The following is a 20,495-nucleotide window of genomic DNA, read 5'->3' as shown; positions in this document are numbered from 1 at the left end:
CAAATGGAAAGCAAAAAAAAAAAAAAAAAAAAAAAAGGGGTTGCAATCCTAGTCTCTGATGAAACAAACTGTAAACCAACAAAGATCAAAAGAGACAAAGAAGGCCATTACATAACGGTAAAGTGATCAATTCAACAAGAAGAGCTAACTATCCTAAATATATATGCACCCAATACAGGAGCACCCAGATTCATAAAGGAAGTCCTTAGAGACCTACAAAGAGACTTAGACTCCCACACAATAATGGGAGACTTTAACACTCCATTGTCAGTATTAGACAGATAAGGAGACAGAAGGTTAAGAAGGATATCCAGGACTTAAACTCAGCTCTGCAACAAGTGGACCTAATAGACATATCCAGAACTCACCACCCCAAATCAACAGAATATACATTCTTCTCAGCACCACATCACACTTATTCTAAAACTGACCACATAATTGGAAGTAAAACACTACTCAGCAAATGTAAAAGAACAGAAATCACAACAAACGGTCTCTCAGACTACAGTGCAATCAAATTAGAACTCAGGATTAAGAAACTTACTCAAAACTGCACAACTGCATGGAAACTGAACAACCTTCTCCTGAATGACTACTGGGTATATAACGAAATGAAGGCAGAAATAAAGATGTTCTTTGAAACCAATGAGAACAAAGACACAACATACCAGAATCTCTGGGACACATTCAAAGCACTGTGTAGAGGGAAATTTATAGCACTAAATGCCCACAAGAGAAACCAGGAAAGATATAAAATCGACACCCTAACATCACAATTAAAAGAACTAGAGAAGCAAGAGCAAACAAATTCAAAAGCTAGCAGAAGGCAAGACATAACTAAGATCAGAGCAGAACTGAAGGAGATAGAGACAGAAAAAACCTTTCAAAAAATCAATGAATTTAGGAGCTGGTTTTTTGAAAAGATCAACAAAATTGATGTACTGCTAGCAAGACTAATAAAGAAGAAAAGAGAGAAGAATCAAATAGACACAATAAAAAATGATAAAGGGGATATCAACATCGATCCCACAGAAATACAAACTACCATCAGAGAATACTATAAACACCTCTATGCAAATAAACTAGAAAATCTAGAAGAAATGGATGAATTCCTGGACACATACACCCTCCCAAGACTAAACCATGAAGAAGTTAAATCTCTGAATAGACCAATAACAGGCTCTGAAATTGAGGTAATAATTAATAGCCTACCAACCAAAAAAAGTCCAGGACCAGAGAGATTCACAGCTGAATTCTACCAGAGGTACAAAGAGGAGCTGGTACCATTCTTTCTGAAACTATTCCAATGAATAGAAAAAGAGGGAATCCTCCCTAACTCATTTTATGAGGCCAGCATTGTCCTGATACCAAAGTGTGGCAGAGACACAACCAAAACAGATAATTTTAGACCAATATCCCTGATGAACATCAATGTGAAAATCCTCAATAAAATACTAGCAAACCAAATCCAGCAGCACAGCAAAAAGCTTATCCACCACGATCAAGTCGGCTTCATCCCTGGCATGCAAGGCTGGTTCAACATAGGCAAATCAATAAACGTAATTCAACACATAAACAGAAACAACTACAAAAACCACATGATTATCTCAATAGATGCAGAAAAGGCCTTCAACACAATTAAACAGCCCTTCATGCTAAAAACTCTCCATAAACTAGGTATTGGTAGAACTTACCTCAAAATAATAAATGCTATTTACGACAAACCCACAGCCAATATCATACTAAATGGGCAAAAACTGGAAGCATTCCATTTGAAAACCAGCATAAGACAAGGATGCCCTCTCTCACCACTCCTATTCAACATAGTGTTGGAAGTTCTGGTCAGGGCAATCAGGCAAGAGAAAGAAATAAAGGGTATTCAATTAGGAAAAGAGGAAGTCAAATTGTCCCTGTTTGCAGATGACATAATTGTATATTTAGAAAACCCCATCGTCTCAGCCCCGAATCTCAAGCTGATAAGCAACTTCAGCAAAGTGTCAGGATACAAAATCAATGTGTAAAAATCACAAACATTTCTCTACACCAATAACAGACAAACAGCCAAATCATGAGTGAATTCCCATTCACAATTACTACAAAGAAAATAAAATACCTAGGAATTCAACTTACAAGGGATATGAAGGACCTCTTCAAGCAGAACTACAAACCACTGCTCAACGAAATAAAAGACACAAACAAATGGAAGAAAATTCCATGCTCACGGATAGGAAGAATCAATATCATGAAAATGGCCATACTGCCCAAAGTAATTTATAGATTCAATACCATCCCCATCAGACTACCAATGACTTTCTTCACAGAATTGGAAAAAACTACTTTAAAGTTCATATGGAACCAAAAAAGAGCCCACATAGCCAAGACAATCCTAAGCAAAAAGAGCAAAGCTGGAGGCATCATGCTACCTGACTTCAAACTATACTACAAGACTACAGTAACCAAAACAGCATGGTACTGGTACCAAAACAGAGATATAGACCAATGGAACAGAATAGAGGCCTCAGAAATAACACCACACATCTACAACCAACTGATCTTTGACAAACCTGACAAAAACAAGAAATGTAGCAAGGATTCCCTATTTAATACATGGTGCTGGGAAAACTTGCTAGCCATATGTAGAAAACTGAAATTGGATCCCTTCCTTACACCTTATACAAAAATTAATTCAAGATGGATTAAAGACTTACATGTTAGACCTAAAGCCATAAAAATCCTAGAAGAAAACCTAGGCAATACCATTCAGGACATAGGGATGGGTAAGGACTTCATGACTAAAACACCAAAAGCAATGGCAACGAAAGCCAAAATAGACAAACAGGATCTAATTAAACTAAAGAGTGTCTGTATGGCAAAAGAAACTACCATCAGAGTGAACAGGCAACCTACAGAATGGGAGAAAATTTTTGCAATCTACCCATCTGACAAAATGCTAATATCCAGAATCTACAATGAACTTCAACAAATTTACAAGAAAGAAACAAACAACCCCACTGAAAAACAGGCAAAGGATATGTACAGACACTTCTCAAAAGAAGACATTTATGCAGCCAACAGACACATGAAAAAATGCTCATCATCACTGGTCATCAGAGAAATGCAACTCAAAACCACAATGAGATACCATCTCATGCCAGTTAGAAAAGCAATCATTAAAAAGTCAGGAAACAACAGATGCTGGAGAGGATATGGAGAAATAGGAATGCTTTTACACTGTTGGTGGGAGTGTAAAGTAGTTCAACCTTTGTGGAAGACAGTGTGGTGATTACTCAAGAATCTAGACCTAGAAACACCATTTGACCCAGCGATCCTATTACTGGGTATATACCCAAAGGATTATAAATCACGCTACCATAAAGACACATGCACACGTATGTTTATTGCAGCACTGTTCACAATAGCAAAGACATGAAACCAACCCAAATGTCCATCAATGATAGACTGAATAAAGAAAATGTGGCACATATACACCATGGAATACTATGCAGCCATAAAACAGGATGAGTTAATGTCCTTTGCACAGACATGGATGAAGCTGGAAACCATCATTCTAAGCAAACTATCACAAGGACAGAAAACCAAACACCACATGTTCTCACTCATAGGTGGGAACTGAACAATGAGAACACATGGACACGGGGCGGGAAACATCACACACCAAGTTCTGTTGGGGGGTGGGGGGCTGGGGGAGGGATAGCATTAGGAGAAACACCTAATGTAAATGATGAGTTGATGGGTGCAGCAAACCAACATGGCACATGTATACCTACGTAACAAACCTGCATGTTGTGCACATGTACCCTAGAACTTAAAGTATAATAATAAAAAAAAAGAATGAAAGTGGTCTGCCATGGGAAACACAGAATATAATAAAGATCAACTATGGCAACAGGGTATGAAGAAGTTAAGATGTGTCTGCATCAAAAGAAAAAAAAATCCTGAAAATTTATGCTGTGGGAAAAAATATTAATTCAAACTGTACCTCCAAACCCCATTACCCTTTTCAGCCTCAAAAATATAACCTCCAGCTCTTTTCAGAAAAAATACTAGGTAGTCTTTTAATGACCAGTAGTTCAAATTATCTAATCACTGACACAGAATATCTCTGACAAAGAAATGTTTGGTTTGAAATAGCTAGAAATTGACTGCCTAAAAAAGGAAACAGGTTTTTAGCGAGATGACATATCACAGTGGCATGCTATAAAGGTACGATCTATAATTTATGAATTGTGAATGAACCAAAGTCTAGCTTAGCTCTCTAAAATTATGGTTTAGGAAAAAGGGGTGTATATGTACGTGCAGTTTGTGCTGCTCACTGAATTATTATATTGGAAGCCCACACTATATTGTATGACATCCTGCCTATTACTTAGTTTTGATGTAGATATTGGTAATAATGAATTGATGAAGCCTTATTGAGTTTCTTCCTTTTACCTGAAATATGTTCAGTTATATTTTATTGGAATCTAAAAACTTAAAAATTGGATAGTGTTTTATAAACTACAATCCAATTCCACATTTTAAAAATTAGCACAATGAGGAATAAAGAGGTTTTAAAATTTACATAAAGTCATATAACAGCATCATAAGGAATAGAATACATGTCTCCCAATTTGTAGTTCAATGCAATTTTCACCAACCAACAGTTTTTTCTCCTTAGAATACTGTGAAGGAAATTTGAATTCTATTAACTTCAGAGCATACAAATGTGCTTTTAAGATAATTCTCTGAAGCAAAGAACAAAAAATGAAAACAGTATAGGGTAATACAATTTCTTAGTGCAGAACTAAAAAGAAAAAAATCATTCTAGATTTTACCAGGTTTACTATTATTTATTTTGCTTTTGAAGAATTATTTTAAACTAACGTTACAAATGAAATATTGCTTCACCTTTCAAGTTGATGATAGTAAAAAAGAATGATAATATCCCAAATACATACGAATATGAAGAAACAGGCACGATCATAGGAAGCAAAAACTGGCACAAACTTTTGGAAGGGTAATTTGACAATACGTATCAAATGTCTTAAACGGTGTCTGCCTTTGACTTGGCTATTTTACTTGGAGAAAGTTATGTGCAATGAGTTAGCTGCAGGGATGTTAATTAAAGCAGTGGTCCCCGATCGTTTTGGCACCAGGGACAGGTTTTGTGGAAGAAAATTTTTCCACAGACAGGTAGGAGGGGATGGTTTTGGGATGAAACTGTTCCACCTCAGATCATCAGGCATTAAATTCTCATAAGGAACAAGCAACGCAGTTCACAACAGGGTTCATGCTCCTATGAGAATCTAGTGCTGCTGCTGATCTGACAGGAGGTGGAGCTCAGGTGGCAATGCCAGCTCCTTGCTCACCTCCTGCTGTGACCAGGCCATGGACCAATGCTGGCCTGTGGAGCCCTGCTTTAGAGCATTACTTTCAACAGCTAATTAGAAACATTTAAAATGTCCAATAATTGGAACTAAAGAAATTACAGTACATAGTAAAGTCACATAATAAAGTATTTTATAACACTAACAATAATATAGAAGTTGTAAAACATTTAAGATATTTTTTACATGAGAAAATAACTGTTCATTTTGATTTTATGTTTATAAAAATATATTGTCATAGGTTGAAAGAAAAATACATCAACTAGAAGAACAGACACATAAACATATCCATCCACAAGATACAAGATACAGACTTGGTCCTTCCTGTCTTTGGATACTGTAAATGTGAGGATATGATGTTTGGAGCTAATGGAGTCCTCTTTTAACCAGAAAGTGAATTATTACTAAAATTCTGAGAATCACAGAGCAGCAAGATGAAATGCACTTGATAACATTCTTGAACTTTGGAATTAACCTTGAACTTTCCATGTCTGATCTTCTCAATATATGGAATAATAAATTTCTTAATATGAAAAAATAATCCCCTACAATAATGAAGACAGCTAGTTAACTTTAAGGATTATGAATATACTTTTAAAGTATATAGTTAGGACACCCTAAATTCATCTAAGTTATTTTTTAGATAAAATAATGAAAATAGCTAAATGTTTATTTTAAAATCAACCAAAAAGATATTTAATCCCAGTGGAAATGAATATGGGATTTCAGTTTCATCTACAGGTAACTTTAGATGGATACCTGTAGCAATTTTTAAAAGTACTTTGCCCAAGAGTTCCCTGTGAGAGCAGGTTTAGATGTGTAGCAACCTGAGAATCAACTTACCCTCAGTTTTCTTTGAGTCATGGCTGTTTCTAGGGCAATTTCTCTTAATGGATCCCTGGTGATGTCAAGCATGGACGCTTTGATTGTGTCTCCTGGATATAGGCTCAACCGAGACTGTCTAAGGGCCATTTTGGCTTGTAGCTGCATCAGTTCTTCTTCTTGCCGTTTTAGCATGATCTCTTGATTAATTAAGTTGCCTTCAAAGGGTGTTTCATATTGTCTGCTATATAGAAAAGAGGAGACAGGTGAGGATTGGGAGAAAACAATTGTTTTAAGGCTAATCAAGCAAACTTCATTTTAAGTAAGGTTGCAAGAGTTTAAACAAATTTTATTTTCCCATCTCAGAAGAATCTTTACATTACACAGTACGGTATGAAGAAATATATAGGCCGGGCATGGTGGCTTATGCCTGCAATCCCAGCACTTTGGGAGGTGAAGGCGGTTGGATCGCCTGAGTCCAGGAGTTCGAGACTAGCCTGGGCAACGTGGTGAAACCCTGTCTCTACAAAAAAATACAACAAATTAGCTGGCCATGGTGGCACACACCTGTAGTCCTGGCTACTTGGGAGGCTGAGGTGTAGAATTGATTGAGACTGGGGGTAAGGGGGTTGAGGCTGCAGTGAGCTGGGATTGTACTACTGCACTCCACCCTGGGTGACAGAAGAGAGGAGAGGAAAGGAGAAAAGAGGGGAAGGGGGTGGGGGAGGGGGAGGGAGAGGGGGAGGGAGCAGGGGAGACGGAGGGGGGAAGGGAAGGAAATACATATATGATCTTTGTCCCCAGTTCCTGACAAAGAGCTCCTAAAACCCTTGAAGTCTCTTGGGTGTTAGGAGCCTCTTGTTCTAGTAATGAAACTGATCATACTACCTATATAAAACAGAATTTGGACATTACTCCCTGCTCTCCCTATCCCCTTAAGTAGCTTTATTTTTCTTCAAGGCACCATCATTATATGGCAGTATATTATTTACTTGCTTTTTCATGGTTTATTGGCTACTTCTCATTTCCCTCAAGGGACTTTCTGTGTTGTTCACAACTCTATCTCCAGTATCTGAAAGCACCTAGTACACGGCAGGTGCTCAATGATTACCTGTAAAGTCAATAACTGAATGTAATTTTATGGCCCTCTCTCACTTAAGGGGAGGGTCAAAGATAATAATAAGACCTTGAATCTGCACATTTAAACTCAAACCTGTTATTTTCATAAAATATTACAGTCTTTTAGCTAAAATTATTTTACAGCAGAGCTACTAAAAGGTAGCAAAATAATTATCATTGTTATCTCTCCAAATATGATATCTAACCAAAACTTCTATAAAAACTGAAAAGTTTGAGACAAAAATGAAAAACAAAAACAACTCTGTTTGGAGTCAGAAACAAAGGTTACCTCAACAAGCAGAGAGGCACAGAAGCAGTGGGAATGTACTACGTATAAACTTACTTCAAAAGCTAGTACATAAAAAGGCTTAGAAATTCTCTTTGGAAACTACTTTGAATGCCCTTTTTGGTCACTAAAAGACACTTTTGATAGCTCAGTATAAAAAAATTACTCATTCTGCTGCATATGACTCATAATTTCCTGTTAATCTCCCCCCATCCCACTATGATACAAATCAATAGCACTCTCTGGATCTGTTTTGCCATTTTATTCTAGCTAAAGGGAATCGAAACTTTTGTCAAGAAGCATGCAATATGTACAAATACAGCACTATTCATAGATTTTACAAATGTGTGACCTAAAGAAGAAAATAAGACTCCTGATTACGTACCAGCATGTTAAGGATATTATCAGAGTGTGTTCTGCAAGTGAATAGGAATTTGGACAGTATTTTAAGCTAATGTGTATTTAAGTGGGCAGAAAAAAGATGGAACTAGTTAAAAGAAATAGAGTTTAGCAACTTAACATTAGACAATACATACATACAGCTAACCATCTACTTCCTGAAAATTTTTCTTTCACCTAAACCTATATCTAACTCAGATGCTATGAATACTACATGGGCTTCTTCTCCCCATGAAGTATGAAAAAAAAGACAGTTTACCCCTTAAACATAGATTTGACAAGTATGGCGGCCTTAATGTTTCCTTAAATAAAATCTGGAAACAATCAAAATTAGGATTCTCTCATAACCTTGACATTTTTGAGGTTCCTACTCAAGAAAAGTAACCTAAGGCTCCCAAAATGATTTAATTTCGCCTGAATGAATATGTTTTAAAATTTAAAAATCCAAACCAAATTGGCTGTAAATCAATTGTTAACACATATCCCAATGCTTCTTCAGGTGTTATCTCTATTTCGGTTGTTTATATTAAAAGCAAGAGTTTTCAATTGGCTAAAGTGGGCATAATAGTAACTACTCATAGGTTCCAAATTAGATGCATAGAGAAAAGTCACTTCTAAAACACATTCTCCCTCAATTCAACACTGAGCTTAGTGCAATTCAATATTGGCTTCCTATTGTTGTTCATCCCCACATGCTTTTGCTTCATTAGAAAAACAGAGTAAACAGACAACCTACAAAATGGGAGAAAATATTTGCAAACTATGCATCTGACAAAGGTCTAATACCCAGCATCTACAGGGAACTTAAATTTACAAAAGAAAAACAAACAACTCCATTAAAAAGTGGGCAAAGCACATGAAAGACACCCTTAAAAGAAGATATACATGCAGCCTACAAGCATTGAAAAAAGCTTCATATCACTGATCATTACAGAAGTGCAAATCAGAACCACAACGAGATACCATCTCACAACAGTCAGAATGGCTATTATTAAAAAGTAAAAAAATTACAGATGCTGGCGAGGTTGCAGAGAAAAGGGAACACTTACACACTGTTGGGAGAGCAAATTAATTCAATCATTGTGGAAAACGATATGGAGATTCCTCAAAGAGCTAAAAGCAGAACTACCATTAGACCCAGCAATCCCATTACTGGGTATATACCCATAGGAATATAAATCACTCTACCATAAAGACACATACACATGAATGTTCACTGCAGCACTATTTACAATAGCAAAGAATGGAATCAACCTAAATGTTCAGAATGACAGATTGTATAAAGAAAATGTGGTACATATACACAATGGAATACTATACAGCCATAAAAAAGAATGAGATCATGTCTTTTGTGGGAACATGGATAGAGGTGGAGGCTATTATCCTTAGCAAACTAATGCAGGAACAGAAAACCAAATACCACATGTTCTCACTTGTAAGTGGGAGCTAAATGATAAGAACTTCTGAACACAAAGAAGGAAACAACTGATACTGGGGTCTACTTGAGTGGGGAGAGTGGGAGGAAGGAGAGGAACAAAAAAGATAACTGTTGTGTACTGGGCTTAATACCTGCTTGACAAAATAGTATGTATACAACCCCCCGTCACATGTGTTTATATAACAAACCTTCACATGTACCCCCAAACCGAAAATAAATGTTAAAAAATAAAAAGAAAACTGTGTAACGTAAAGCATAGATCTTTGTCTCCTACCTCTTTGTTCAAAAGTATCAAAATGGGGTCATCACAAGGACACAGTAATATAAAATGCTATTATGCAAATATAGATTGCTTTAGGTAAATGAATACTTACTGGAGTTTTCCTCAAAGAAAAAAATTATAGACTATTTTAAAAAGTACAAAAAACAAAAGAAACAACTTTAATTAAAAGTGGACCTTTAGGCCAGGCGCAGTGGCTCCCACCTGTAATCCCAGCACTTTGGGAGGCTGAGGTGGGTGGATAACTTGACGTCAGGAGTTCAAGACCAGCCTGGCCAAAATGGTGAAACCCCACCTCTACTGAATATACAAAAGTTAGCTGGGCATGGTGGCAGGTGCCTGCAATCCCAGCTACTCGGGAGGCTGAGGCAGGAGAACTGCTTGAACCTGGGAGGCAGAGGTTGCAGTGAGCTGAGATAGCGCCGCTGCATTACAGTCTGGGCAGCAAAGCGAGACTCTGTCTCAAAAAAAAAAAAAAAAAAAAAGTGGACCATTAACTAAAGAATAATTTTAAAGTATTTAATTACGTACACTCTAAACTGTGAATAGTCTGTTTTAATCACATGGCTAGGGTTACCTGATCTATTAATAGTTTACAGGTGTGAAACAGTGTCTGGCAGAATTAATTAGCTAAGGGGCAAGTTTCTGTTTATTTCTAAATGATTCTTTTCTATTTGGTAGCACCTGAATTAAACAAACTGAAATACAGAATTAGAAAGGATTCCCACATTTTAGAAGTAAATTCTCAAGCAACCTCTGGTTCTCTAATATATTACAAATTTGAAATTAATGCTTAGCATTAACTACATCTTTTGTTCATGTAAGGGACCTGGGCATACACGACAAAGACACACATCACTATTGACTTGACACCTTTCAGTTTAAACAACATAAATCAACACACAGCCATAATACCACCATCCTAAGCTGAGCACAAACATAATACTAACACCTTATAAGAAATTCACTAAGTATGTCAGTATAAAAATGAACTCTAAATAGCCTAAATCAGGCTTTAAAAAAAAGTACCACATAACCTCTTTTAAGCCAGGAAAGATACAGTGAATAATTAACCTTTTACATAATAGGTTACTTAGTAGTAACCTACTCACTATTCATTCAACAAATAAATACTCACTGAAAGCTTGCTGGCTGAGACTATTCCAACCTTTCAAGAAAGGTATCTTAGAAATCAAGGTTTACTATCTTCTCACAGATTTTTAATCCCATGCCTTCACCTTCCTGTTATTTTATATTCATATTGATAATTTTAAAAATCAAGCACAACTATAAATAATTAGAGCCAATCATGATTTTAAAAGATTCCAATACTTTGTCTTTCATATAATTGATGAATTTCTGAGAATTTTTATAAAAACAAAGAGAGCTAGGGGAAAGGAAGAGAAAAGGAAAATGCAAAAAATAAAGGAAAAAGGATAGTAAAAAAACAAATTCTACTTGATTCACACCTGTAATCCCGCACTTTGGGAGGCTGAGGTGGGTGGATCACTTGAGGTCAGGAGTTCGAGACCAGCCTGGCCAATATTGCGAAACCCCGTCTCCACTAAAAATTCAAAAATTAGCCAGGCACATTGGTGCGTACCTGTAATCCCAGCTACTCGGGAGACTGAGGCAAAAGAATTGCGTGAACCTGGGAGAAGGAGGTTGCAGTGAGCCGAGATTGCGCCACTGCACTCCAGCTTAGGCGACAGAGCAAGACTCCATCTCAAAAAAAAAAAAAAAAATTCCATTTAATTCAAATAAAAAACAAACACTGGTCACTGGAAATGTATCATCACTACTTTTTCATGACATACCTCGGTCTCTGTGACTGGCCTTGACTTAAGGTTTCATCTACCCCTGGGAGACCACTGCTGGATTCAAACCTCTTTGAGGCTTCACTTCTTCTCACTAATTATGAATGAAAAAGAAATAATGGCACAGGTGATAGAAACATGAGAGTAATTTCATTTAAAACTCAAACACTTAGCAGACATAGAGTTGTACAAATCTAATCCACAGAACAAAATTAATGACATAATGTTATTAAACTCTTTTGAGGTAAATCATGTTACTTTTAAAGACAATGAATTATTATCTCTGTAATGAAAAGGACTACATCGTTATTTGAAGAAACTGCTATTTAGTTTCTATAATACTACTAATGAGTAACCAGCAGCTTTTTTTAATTTTGCAATTTTATACAGTATTATTCTTTCTGGCAATTTATATTAATATTTGAACACTATTGAAAATAATAATAATCGTGGTTTCTTAAAAACAGTTTGCTTGTTTCAGGTGCCTCCTACCTTGTCTGAAATCTGATTCAGAGGAAATAATAGATGGACTTTCACTGGAGGTACTAAAGGCATCACCATGGTAAGTTTTGTATCTTCGAACTGGTTCTAAAAGGATTAAAACAAAAAGATTAGAAAGAAAACTCATTAGCTATTCCACATAAATCAAAATATTAATTTTAATCCTGCGGGACTAAAACATTTTATACATTGCTTTAAATTTACCAATCGCTGGAGTGTATTCAAATAATGCGTTCCAATAATGGGTTTAGTATACTGGTTATGAGCACGGACTCTGGAGCCAGACTGCCTCAGTTTGAATCAGTTCCACCACTTTCTAGTGTGTGACCTTAGGAAAGTAATTTAATCTCCCCACGACTCTTCTAATTCAGCCAAAAAGGGGGTATAATAATAGTGCACATTGCATAAGGTTGTGAGAATTAAATGAATTAACATACACGAAGCTTTTAGAGCACACACTATGTAAGCATCATTATCACAGTTTTTCAATGTTTACTATGTGTAATTCTCTGTTAGATTCTATAAGGAATAGACAATCTAAAGACACAACAATCTCAAAGAATTTGAAATGTGGAAGACAAGTACCCCAATACTGACACAGAATGCTTACTTCCACTAGAATAAGATAAGCATTTGGAAGGGGGTAATGTGTAGGTTTGTGCAGAGTGTGCACTGTACAAGAGGGCCGAGCCCAGGGGCAAGTGTGTACTAGAATCTAAATCCTACCTTCCAAGTATTTCTGAACCATCCCCTCTTCTTCAGCTGCATTGTTTCTATCACTGAGCACTATTCATGTCACTCCTGAACTACTACCTGTCTCCTAAATCCCCTTTCTGCAGTTTTGCTCCTTTACATAATTCACATTATAGAAAGTTAACTTCCCAGAAATGAAAATCTGAGCTATTATATTTCTTAAAATCCTTGAAACTAGAGTCTTCAACATACAGTTTAAAAAAACTTCTTAGCTTGGTATTCAAAGCCTTTTATAAGCTGGTCCTCAACTAGATTTATTTTATTTTTTAGAGACAGGGTCTCATTCTGTTGCCTAGGCTGGAGTGCAGTGGTGCAGTCATAGCTTACTGCAGTGCTGGACTCCTGGGTTCAAGCTATCTTCTCGTCTCAGCCTCCCAAGTAGCTGGGACTAGAAGCATGTGCTACCACGCCTGGCTCCCAACTACATTTATAGCAGTGTCTCTTTATATTTTGAAGTCACAGATTCATTTGTGAGAATTGGGCAAAAAGTATATATATGTACACATACATACAATATATAAAAGACACACATACATATATAATCAAAGTTTTGAGGAGTGGGAACACATACTCACACATATATTTTTTCCATCTCCTATATATACACATATATACACACACACGTATATACACACACACATACACACAAACACAACAATTTAAATATAAATTTAAAAACTCAATTCAGGTAAAAGCCTTATCTCCATCCACTTCCCTAAACGAATTCTGTACCTATGTTACTAAATTTGCAGATAATCAAAAGCATATTAACTTTTAGCTTCCTTTCTGAAGGATACCTTCTGTTAGAAACACTGCTCTTCCCCTTCTTCTTTACCTGAATATCTTTTTTTTCCTTAACCTTTAAAGGAAGCCTCTATCTAAAAGCTTCTATGACCACATAAAGGCTGAGTTAGACATTGTTCCTCTTACTTTCACGTAGCCTCATGCTTAATTGCAACTCGTATACACTACTTTGTAGTTCTCTACTTGTTTGTTTCCTCAACTAAATTATAAGTTCTCTGAGAAAAAGAATGTTGTCTTTTTTAGATGTACTTCCAGTATCTAGTCTAGCAAGTACCTGGTACATAGCAAGCACAAAATGAATATTTTCTGAGTGAATAAATGTATATAAGTGGTATATAAAGGTCATTGGTGACCTTTAAGACAACTATTTTCATTGCATGAACAGGTCAGAGGCCAAATCAGAGAGGGTTAAAGAAGGACTAGATGGTAAGAATTTGAGAAAATGAGTATCCAGTATTCTTTCAAGAATTTTGAGGATTTGGGAAGGAAAAAGAGGTTAAAAAAAGTTTTTTTTCCCCCTAGAGAAGAATGTCTGTGCTTGATTTTAGGTAGTGGATAATAAGCCCGTTGAGTGGGAGAGACTGAAGTTGCAAATGGTAGTGGGAAAAACTGATTAAAAAAAATGTTTTGAAGGAAACAGGAGATGGAAAAAAGAACACATGTGGGACGAGTAGACAGGCAAGGAGGAAAAATCATTCCTTCTTAAAAGAGGTAACTAACAGACAAGGGAAAAGGTGAAAATACAGAGGCAATCCCAAGATATTCATACCAATAATGTTGCCTGGAAATAAAAAGTCAATCACCTCTTGGGAGCCTGTTTGGCTGAGGCTTGAGAAGATTAAAGAAATTCTGACATGAACAATGTTGATAAAAGTCAGCAAAAAGTACATGAAAGCTTTCATGTAGCCATGAAGATGTAGGGTAGGCTAGAATACCTAAATTTTAGTGGAACCAATTAGAATTTTCTTGTGTCTTTTTTTTTTTTTTTGACACTGAAGAAAGGAGACCCTGGGAAGTATCTAAAACTGGGGAGTGACACGAAGTGCACGGCAGTAGAGAATCAAGGTGGGTGAGGAATTCTTTTTTGCTAGTCTGAAACCTGAGGACAGTCTTCATTCACATGATGAATTATTCCTTATGTTAGAAGGTGTTTAATAGAGATTCTTAACAGAAAAAGAATAATAAGTGAAATAGTTAAATGGTACCATAGAAACCAGGTTTGTGGAACCAGAATAGGGATGATGAACTGGAAATTGAGAGTTCATGCCCCAAGAAAGGATAAGAGTCATGTTGAGACAAAGCTTTAAATAAATGCGAGAAGAGGTATAGATGACTGGCCACAGACTCCATGGACAGAAAGTTCTGCACTGTTTCTAGGATAATGTTTACTTGGAGAACTAGGAATAATACTGCATACTTGACTTTGTCTGGCTTTGTGTATGGTGAACAGAAATATCAATAATACTACCACTGAGTTTTAGAATTAAAAAATCAAGGTATTTACCAGTACTTTTTTTTTTCTAAATGATTGCATCCTACCACAGGAAAGTCTTATGATAAAATAAACAATTTAAAATAATCCTCTGGCTCATTATGAATGTAATTTGAATGGACTGTAGAGATGGAAAACAATAATTTAATACTAATTTAAATTGAATGAATACAGTACATTATATGCAAGTTATATTTTTACTTAAGAGGAACTGCCATTTTCAAGGAACACCAAAGTACATTTGTTTTATTGTTACAGAATCCTCATGCTAAATTTTTAAGGGACTTTTCCAAGAAAACTTAACCAAATTGCAAACCCGAAATTGCAACATACAGGACAATAAGACCAATAAGGCCATGGATAAGAACCAAATCTAAACAGGCAGTATGGTTTTAATACCTTACAGAGAAAAGTAGAAGTCACAATAAACCTGTTCAATAAAATGAGTAAAGAACTTTTAGTCACTTGGATGTTATGCCTTGTTACAATTTCACACCCCATATTAAGTAATAAATGAATTTACTGTTTCACAACTATTTTTGCAAAGTGGCTGTAAGATCATAAATAAATTTTAATCTGAATTTCCATTCTTTGGTGGTACTTTATAATTGTTCTTATATTGTTTCACATATCCATATTTCCTCACCCTTACTACTACCCTATGTTTTTTTTCTTCAGTTCATTCTGACACTACTAATAAACTTTTTTCAATCTCTGGGTTCCTTCTGTAAAACAAACAAATGCAACTTTGACTAACCACTCCTAAAAACATAATAAATCATTTTCTCTTCATGAACTATTGGTCTGTAAATGTTTTCAGTAATACATCTTCGGGGAGGAGGTTATTACCTTATGATACTTTACTGCTTTATAGTAATAGAGCACTGGTACTCCAAAACACAAATGGGATAACTTGCTTTGCCTACCAGGGGTAGAAAGACTTTTTTCTTTTTCTTCAAATACTGGGGTAGGGGTGGGTGTATCTATGTTAACTGAAGTAGTAAGAATCTTTTTTGTGAGCTTCTTGTGTTCTGAAGTGTGTCTTGGAAAATTTATGAATAATAAATTTAACGTTTTCAGGGTTATAAAATTACACGTTCTTTACCAAGAGAATCTTGCAGTGGTATATATGGAGAGGCACATTTTCCATGTTTACAAGTCATCTGAGCAGAAACATTTCTTGGTTCTCTGAGATGACCTGCGCATAAAGGTATCTAGTAGGCACTAACCAGATAGAAGTGGTTTTCTTCCTCTGTTCTGGTCTGTTGAAGAGAGGTAATATCTAATTGTCAATGAGGTATGCTAACATTATTAACTATTTTTCTTTTTAGAGGATTCAGACACACGAACATTGTTTCTATTTTTGAGTGTATAATTCCAGCACTTTAGATTTGATACAGATCCCAGGAATGTGGTATTAATCGGGTGATTTTCAAAAAATGTTTATTATGGAAACTTCCAAACAGACACAAAAATAAAGAGTATAATGAATCTTCATGTACCCATTTCCCAGTACCAACAAAACCTGGCTGGTATTTTAAGTAGAATGTATCAGACTATTTTTTTTAAACCAAAAAGATGCTTCTACATACTTACAGAATATTACAAAGTTTTCTGAATGCCAAAATTCTTGAATCATGTGCAATGGACCTATTAGGATAACCAATACACATTTTATAAAATGCATATGTAGCCACCTTCATTGCAATGTTATAACTGTAATGGTAAAATTTTAAGCTTTCACCATTACAGGTGTCAGACTGAATTTATTTGTCTTTTGTGGGGCTGAAAATTAGTTCTCAATATCTAATTTGTTGGTTTGCAAATTTCTTTTCTCAGCTACTAAATATCTAAGTGAAGCCTACAATGTAAAAATTAGAGTACTAGGGTCCATTTAGAATCATAATTATTCCTTATTTTACTAGACAATTTCCTTCTTTTTGACTTCCTATGAGTAATTTAGTTTTCAGTTACAGAAAATGAAGTTTCAGCAAAAAATCACAGTGTTAGAAATATTAATGAGAAGAAAAGAGCGAATGGGAGAGTAAAATCAGCCTTAGTACATCACCAAATGTGATGTCACCAAAAAAGAAGTACCAAATAGGGTGTGTGTAAATAAATGTACATAAACACATAAAACTTATATCAATATATTCTCTCCAAAACCATTTTGTAGAATAGTCATGAAAGAATGAAAATAATAAGGACTAATGAAGAATGGCTTAAAGAATTAAGATTTGGGCCATCATGTTGGGTCACGTCTGTAATCCCAGCACTTTGGGAGGCTAAGGCAGGTGGATTGATCAAGCCCAGGAGTTTGAGACCAGCCTGCTTACCTACCTACCTATTTATAGGCCATTTTATATTTCCTTGCCTTTATTCAGACAGCAATCTGCCTTAAGACTCAAAGCAACATGGTGAAACCCCATCTCTCCAAAAAAAAAAAAAAAAGGGCAATAATTAACCAGGCGTGGTGGCACACGCTTGTAGTCCTAGATACTTGAGAGGCTGAAGCGAGAGAATTGCTTGAGCCCAGGAGGCAGAGGTTGCAGTGAGCTAAGACGATGCTACTGCACCTAGCCTAGGAGACAGAGCGAGACCCTGTCTCAAAAAAAAAAACCAAAAAACAAAGAATTAAGATTTGGACAGAAGTCTAGTTATACAGATTCTATAATCATTAGAAGATATCCTTTCATCTCTAGTACTATTTTACCATAATTAAGAGTATACTATTTTTTGTCAGAATGAGGTATAAAAACTTAACAAATATTTTATTAGCTTTTATCTGTAATCTTATCTACTCTGAACAAAATTCACAGTGACTCTATTATATTGATGCCATTTATACAGCAACAATGAAAAGCCGTTTTTCAATAGGCAAGTGTGTTTTGCCATAAGTTCTTGACAACTGAAAGTCTCAATTTCTACCACCACTTAACACAATTAGCACTTTTACCATATAAAGTTGTGGCATGTGACCATGTACACTATACTTTAAATGTTTAGGAGATCAGACTTGGATTATGAAGATTTGCATAATATTCCGGCCTTATATAAAGCTATTTCAAATGAAACATTAAAGTCTACAATTTTCACATTAAAATGAATCTAAGCCAACACAAATTGTAATCTAGAAACACCATGTACAAGTGACACATATTCAAGCCCAGACAAGTAATATGCAGAAAGTGAGACTCAGCCAATTGCAACAAGAATTAAATAACCACTTTTACCTTGACATTTCTTTACCTTTAATACATGACCCAAATTACAGACACAAGTTTCGAAGAGAAATAAAATGACTGCTTTTGTAGTGCAGAAGTATAAAACATTTTTAAAATCTCACATTTTTAAGGATATGGGTCCTAACAAAATATTTCAATTTTCAAACAAAGCAGAGAAACACAGTAATAATATTATGTATTCATATATTAAGTGTTCTTTTCTATGCTTCCTTTATGGGAGAATAATTTTGGGAGATTAGCGACTGTACCTTTTGTGTTTACTAGTCTATTGTATTCCATATTACATCACATTGCAATCAATAGAATATGTTCTAAAATCCCTTGAGAGCTAGACATAATGAATAAAATTTTTAACCTGGGTGAACAAAGCTCATACAAGAGTGAATGTATGTAAGTAAAGAAGGATATATGAAGAAGTGTTCTGTAAACTGTTAGTCACTCTATAGATCTAAAATATATGCAGAGTAGGGATATCAAAAAGAATGAACAGTTTCCACCTCCTTCTATGGGGGTCTTGTGTGATATAGTAGCCACATAGCTGGGCTGTGATGTCGGCTAGGCTCACTGTATCACTTTCAGAATCTTCAAGGATTCACTGTTGTTACGACTTCACTGTCCTTTTCAAAACTTTCAAAGAGTACAGAGTTCAATAGGAAATCAATTACATTCTCTGTTGGTTGTTCAGGTTATATGTGAAAAGTATGTGAGTTTACTCTTATGAGTTGGACAAAACGGAGGAAGAGGAGGTGTGATTTCTCCTCACTATATGTATAACTTGCCAGAGAATATTGTTGTAACCCATTATCTGAAATAGCACCACTGCATATATTAAAATTCTTTAATAGCCACATTGTAATATTCCATTTATATTAACAAACACTGAGTACCTATTATATGTCAGGTGTAGTGGCAGATGCTAAGGATACAGCTATGAATTAGACCAGGCCAAATTTTCGAGGTCTGTAGGAGGAAAGACAAGCTCCTGAAAAGCAATAATTTCAATGAAAAACAGCCCATCATCATCCTAAACTGGGGAGGTGAGAGAAAGATTCCTGAAACATCAATGTCCGAAAGCTTTGAATCTTAAGGCAGATTGCTGTGTGAATAAAGGCAAGGAAATATAAAATGGCCTATAAATAGGTAGATAGGTAAGTAGGTAGGTAGATCTATCAATCAATCATCTATCCACGCATCCATCCACACGTGTGTGTTTGTGTGTGTATATGTGTGTGTGTGTGTGTGTGTATGTATTTCTTTTTCTCTACATACACACAAATTCAGAGCTGGGGAGGCAAAGAGGGAGGAAAAGTGTGTAAGAGAGTAAGAAAGGAGTGGGGAGGAGAGAAAGAAAAAGGGAGGGAGGGAGACAGGGAGAAAGGGAGAGAATGATAGTATGAGGTGTGATATGGGAAATGCTAAAAGATGAGAGGAGAGATATAATCATGGGGAACCTTAAGTATGATGATCCAAGGAGCTAGAATTTTATCCTGTTCAGGTGATGGAACATTGGTAAATGGCTGATAGCAGAGAATAAAGGTATTCAAACTTGCACGGCAGAGAGACAAATGGAGACACAAGGGGACTGGGATGAAATAAGGAAACACTTCAGTTTAAAATTGCTGGGTCTTAAAAAATGTGATGATACCTATTGTTAGTAAGATCCATTTTCAATCTTTCTTAAGACATATCAATCCGTCCTTAGAGAGTGGCTATGTCAAAGCCAAACTGGGTCTATGTGAACCATGCTATGAGTAGATTTAAATTAGGTCTCTCATTTCCAATAAAGGAACATATTATTTCTGTGAACTCTGATCTCACGTTATCATGAGTACAGACACTGGAAAGTCTGTATTGGTTTGACCTTTAATTTTCCCTAGTATTTAAAAATGTAATTTTATTTTTCCACTTGGATAAACCGAAAGAAGAGAAGTAAATATATATTCTCAGTTGTATTCTTACTTAAACTAAATAACGATTTATTGCTCACCTTCTCCCAAATGGTTCTAAAGCCACTCTTTCCTCAACTGAGTGCTGGTATTTTATACTGACCTAATATCATATGGGAATAGTCTAAAGCTGCACTGTCCAATATGGTGACTACTAGCCACATGTAACTATGTAAGTTTAAATAAAATATTCAGTTCCTCAGCTG

The 20,495-nt window shown here is 35.8% G+C and overlaps 1 protein-coding gene across 13 annotated transcripts in view; it reads right to left on the bottom strand.

Moving 5' to 3' along the window:
• Window positions 1-20,495, bottom strand: part of PTPN13 (protein tyrosine phosphatase non-receptor type 13) — a 222,882-nt gene that overhangs the window by 87,036 nt on the left and 115,351 nt on the right. For 11 of the 13 annotated variants that reach the window (XM_019025698.4, XM_063705403.1, XM_063705405.1 and 8 more), the window contains 3 exons: window positions 12,041-12,136; window positions 11,549-11,642; window positions 6,231-6,453 (listed from right to left, as the gene is read on the bottom strand). In XM_019025698.4, coding sequence (XP_018881243.4) covers window positions 6,231-6,453; window positions 11,549-11,642; window positions 12,041-12,136 — 413 coding nt within the window. The remainder of the gene's footprint in view (window positions 1-6,230; window positions 6,454-11,548; window positions 11,643-12,040; window positions 12,137-20,495) is intronic. The other 2 variants (XM_063705404.1, XM_063705407.1) reach the window with 1 other exon arrangement.

Source organism: Gorilla gorilla, chromosome 3 (genome assembly GCF_029281585.2).
Source record: "Gorilla gorilla gorilla isolate KB3781 chromosome 3, NHGRI_mGorGor1-v2.1_pri, whole genome shotgun sequence".
NCBI classification, from domain to species: Eukaryota; Metazoa; Chordata; class Mammalia; order Primates; family Hominidae; genus Gorilla; species Gorilla gorilla.
The sequence above is the reverse complement of the archived record's forward strand: the minus strand, read 5'-3'. Positions and strand labels throughout refer to the sequence as shown.